Source organism: Teleopsis dalmanni, chromosome X (assembly GCF_002237135.1).
Source record: "Teleopsis dalmanni isolate 2A chromosome X, ASM223713v2, whole genome shotgun sequence".
Lineage (NCBI taxonomy): Eukaryota > Metazoa > Arthropoda > Insecta > Diptera > Diopsidae > Teleopsis > Teleopsis dalmanni.
Window position 1 is genome coordinate 25217918 of NC_051848.1, and position 2808 is coordinate 25220725.

A 2808-nucleotide genomic window follows, 5' to 3' on the forward strand; every position below is an offset into this window, starting at 1 on the left:
TTTCTGAATATCTGTTTTAAAAGCGAATATTCGGACTGTATAAAAAATTGCATTATGCAGAGATCCAAATTCAAATCTTACTACGAGAACATACTTAATTCTTACATTCGGTGGATTAGACGATATTCTCATATATCTATATAAGATTTTAATTTAAAAATTCTTGAAACAAATAAATTCATATGATTTTTAATAAAATGAAGAAACGTTGTCGCTGTAAGTAGTTGTTCTATTCTATCTAGCCGCCAGGTTCTATACTTGCAATCTTGAAATGAAAAAATCAAATTCGACTATTGTTGGCAGTTTTATTAATTTTTGATTTCATTATTAAAACATATTTCCAAATGAAAGTATTACCTGTCCGCATGAAATGTAATGACTTCTGCGTCTTTCTTTTCTTCAAGTTCCTTAATTTTCCGCAGTTTTGTTTTCTTTGCAATGAACTTTTCAATAATTTCTTCGGCGGTGGGACCATAAGAATTGCTTTCAACATCTTTCGCACTCTTGTCAAAACTACTAATGACCATGAGTTCGACATTAAAATTAGATCTAATCTCTTCACGTTTGCACCACTTGATAAGCGTTTCTTCACTAACAATTTCAATGCGTGCCACAACTTTATAGTAAGAATCAAGCTTTTTGGCAAAATAACGCATTTTTTCCGAGTCAAGTGGAGGTATCTTTATACAGGGTTGTCTAAATAACCGATAAGGATCGTTGGTTTCTGAAAAGTTTTCAGAACGTACTGCATCCTGATTCAGTGCTAAAAGTGTGTTATACAACTTCTTTGGATGGCCTAGTATGCCATGTGTTACATCGATCAGTGCAAGTTGACTTGGTGGTACAATATATTCTAGTTCCACTTGATGTACACGCAAATCTGTACCGCGATATTTTTGTTCACCAATGCGTAGAAAAGGCAAATTGTGTTTCGAGACCGACATTAATTCCTGTATTAGCGGTGAGTTTTGTACACGAAAATTTCGGCGTTTATAATTTATACCATATAGCATACTTGCCTCAGATGGATTGAAATACAGTGGATTAGTTTGTTGTAACATAAAGTGTTCCGTACGAAACAAACGTTCCATTTCCATAACAATCACATCGTAAGCACGACGATGCATAGCAATCCATACTATTTGCGTAGCAAATGAGAGAAATTGCTCGTGAAACATACTATCCCATCTTGTTCGCGGTATTTTAACGAGCGGCGTTATAAAGTAGAATGCATCCAATTCTCCATTCCCCAAAACAATTTCAGCATATTCACGTGCTAGTATCAAACGATATTGTAATAAATGTGATGAGAAAATGTATTTCATATCCAAACTTTCTTTGCTCTGAATTTTTGGAGTTGGACCTGTGGTTTCATCCCGTCGAATAAGTATCATCTCGACGAGTTTAAGAAAATACTCAAAGTATATGATAAGTGAATTAAGAAGGCGATCAACTACTTCGGTATGCAGAAAACACAAAAAATCTCGACGCATCATTTCTGCTGGCGATAGAAACAGAACTAAATTTTTGATATCCTGTATCAAAATGACATCGGCATCGTGTGATATTTCTGAGCGTTCAAATTCACTGCGAAAAAGCACTTCATCGACTTGATTCAGTGTTTTTTTATACTTAAAACCTTCGCATAACAGATATTCTTCTTGCTCTTGCGCTAACTCATATATTGGCACAAACTCAAAAACTTTGTCTGTGTCGTTCCACTTCCAAGTCCCATTGCGATATTGTGGAACGTAGGTGTCCTTATGTATATGAATCATTTCATGCTTCTGGTGTGAGTTTTTTTGAATTTAGCACTTTTGCAATAACAGCAAAAGGAATTGGTGACAAAATAGAATGCTTATAATTAAATAATAAAAGTAAAAAATTAAGAAAAAAAATAAACAAAATTAAAAAAATTCTTTCGATAAATAAAAATTATATACAAAAATACATTATATGTTTCAATAAATAAAAAAAAAATGAATAAAAAATCTTCACAAAACATTTAATAAATAAACTTTGAAATTATTTCAAAAAACAAGTAAAAAACTTTAATATTAATATTAATTTTATTTCAAATTAATATTAATATGAAATTATTTAATTGTAATAATTTGATAATTTTTCATATCCTTTTCCCAATTTGACCAAATACGCAAGAAAGCACACAATCAATTAAAAATAAGATATAAATATACTCAAACAAATATATATTCGATCACTTCGAAGAAAAAAAATATACAAAAACCACCGTCATACATTAAAAAAAGCAACAAGCCAAAAGCATAAAAATACAAACAACTTTACGAAAAATAAGGTGTATGATAACAACCGTAACTGCACATATAACGCACATAACAACATCAACGCAAATGCAACTACAACAACGCAACTACAGTGTGTGTTATCTGCTTCCTCTGGCTTGATTTGCTAATCAAAGATTTTTACAAAGATTCATGCTTTAATGACCTGACAAAATATCAATATTCAATGTATTAAATTCGTACATAATAAGATTATTCTAAATTTTTCTAAGTTAATCTAAATAAGTTTTTAAATAATTTTTATAATATAGATTTTTCAATAGATAGGCTTCGAATAGTAGTAAATTGTAACAACAAAATTTTGTAATATTTCGAGTATTGACAATACTGTTACGAGTATTGTCAAATACCCATCATCAGTTGTTTTTTTTTATAGTTACCCTCACGTTACCCACTAAAATCACCTTACAGGAAATGTGAAGAGAATAGTTGCCAAGCAACTGCCCGTGTAGGTCCAAGACTGGGAGTCTAATTTCAGAATTCA

The 2808-nt window shown here is 31.2% G+C and overlaps 1 protein-coding gene across 1 annotated transcript; it reads right to left on the reverse strand.

Annotated features, from left to right (window-relative positions):
- Positions 1–308: 308 nt before the first annotated feature.
- On the reverse strand, positions 309–1911 carry LOC119689790. The gene has a single exon (XM_038104692.1). The coding sequence runs from the start codon at positions 1776–1778 to the stop codon at positions 354–356; it is 1425 nt and encodes a 474-aa protein (XP_037960620.1). The 5' UTR covers positions 1779–1911; the 3' UTR covers positions 309–353.
- Positions 1912–2808: the final 897 nt, after the last annotated feature.

Coding starts and splice junctions, on each gene's coding strand:
- LOC119689790 (XM_038104692.1), bottom strand. CDS start 1,778: ATGATTCATATACATAAGGACACCTACGTTCCACAATATCGCAATGGG.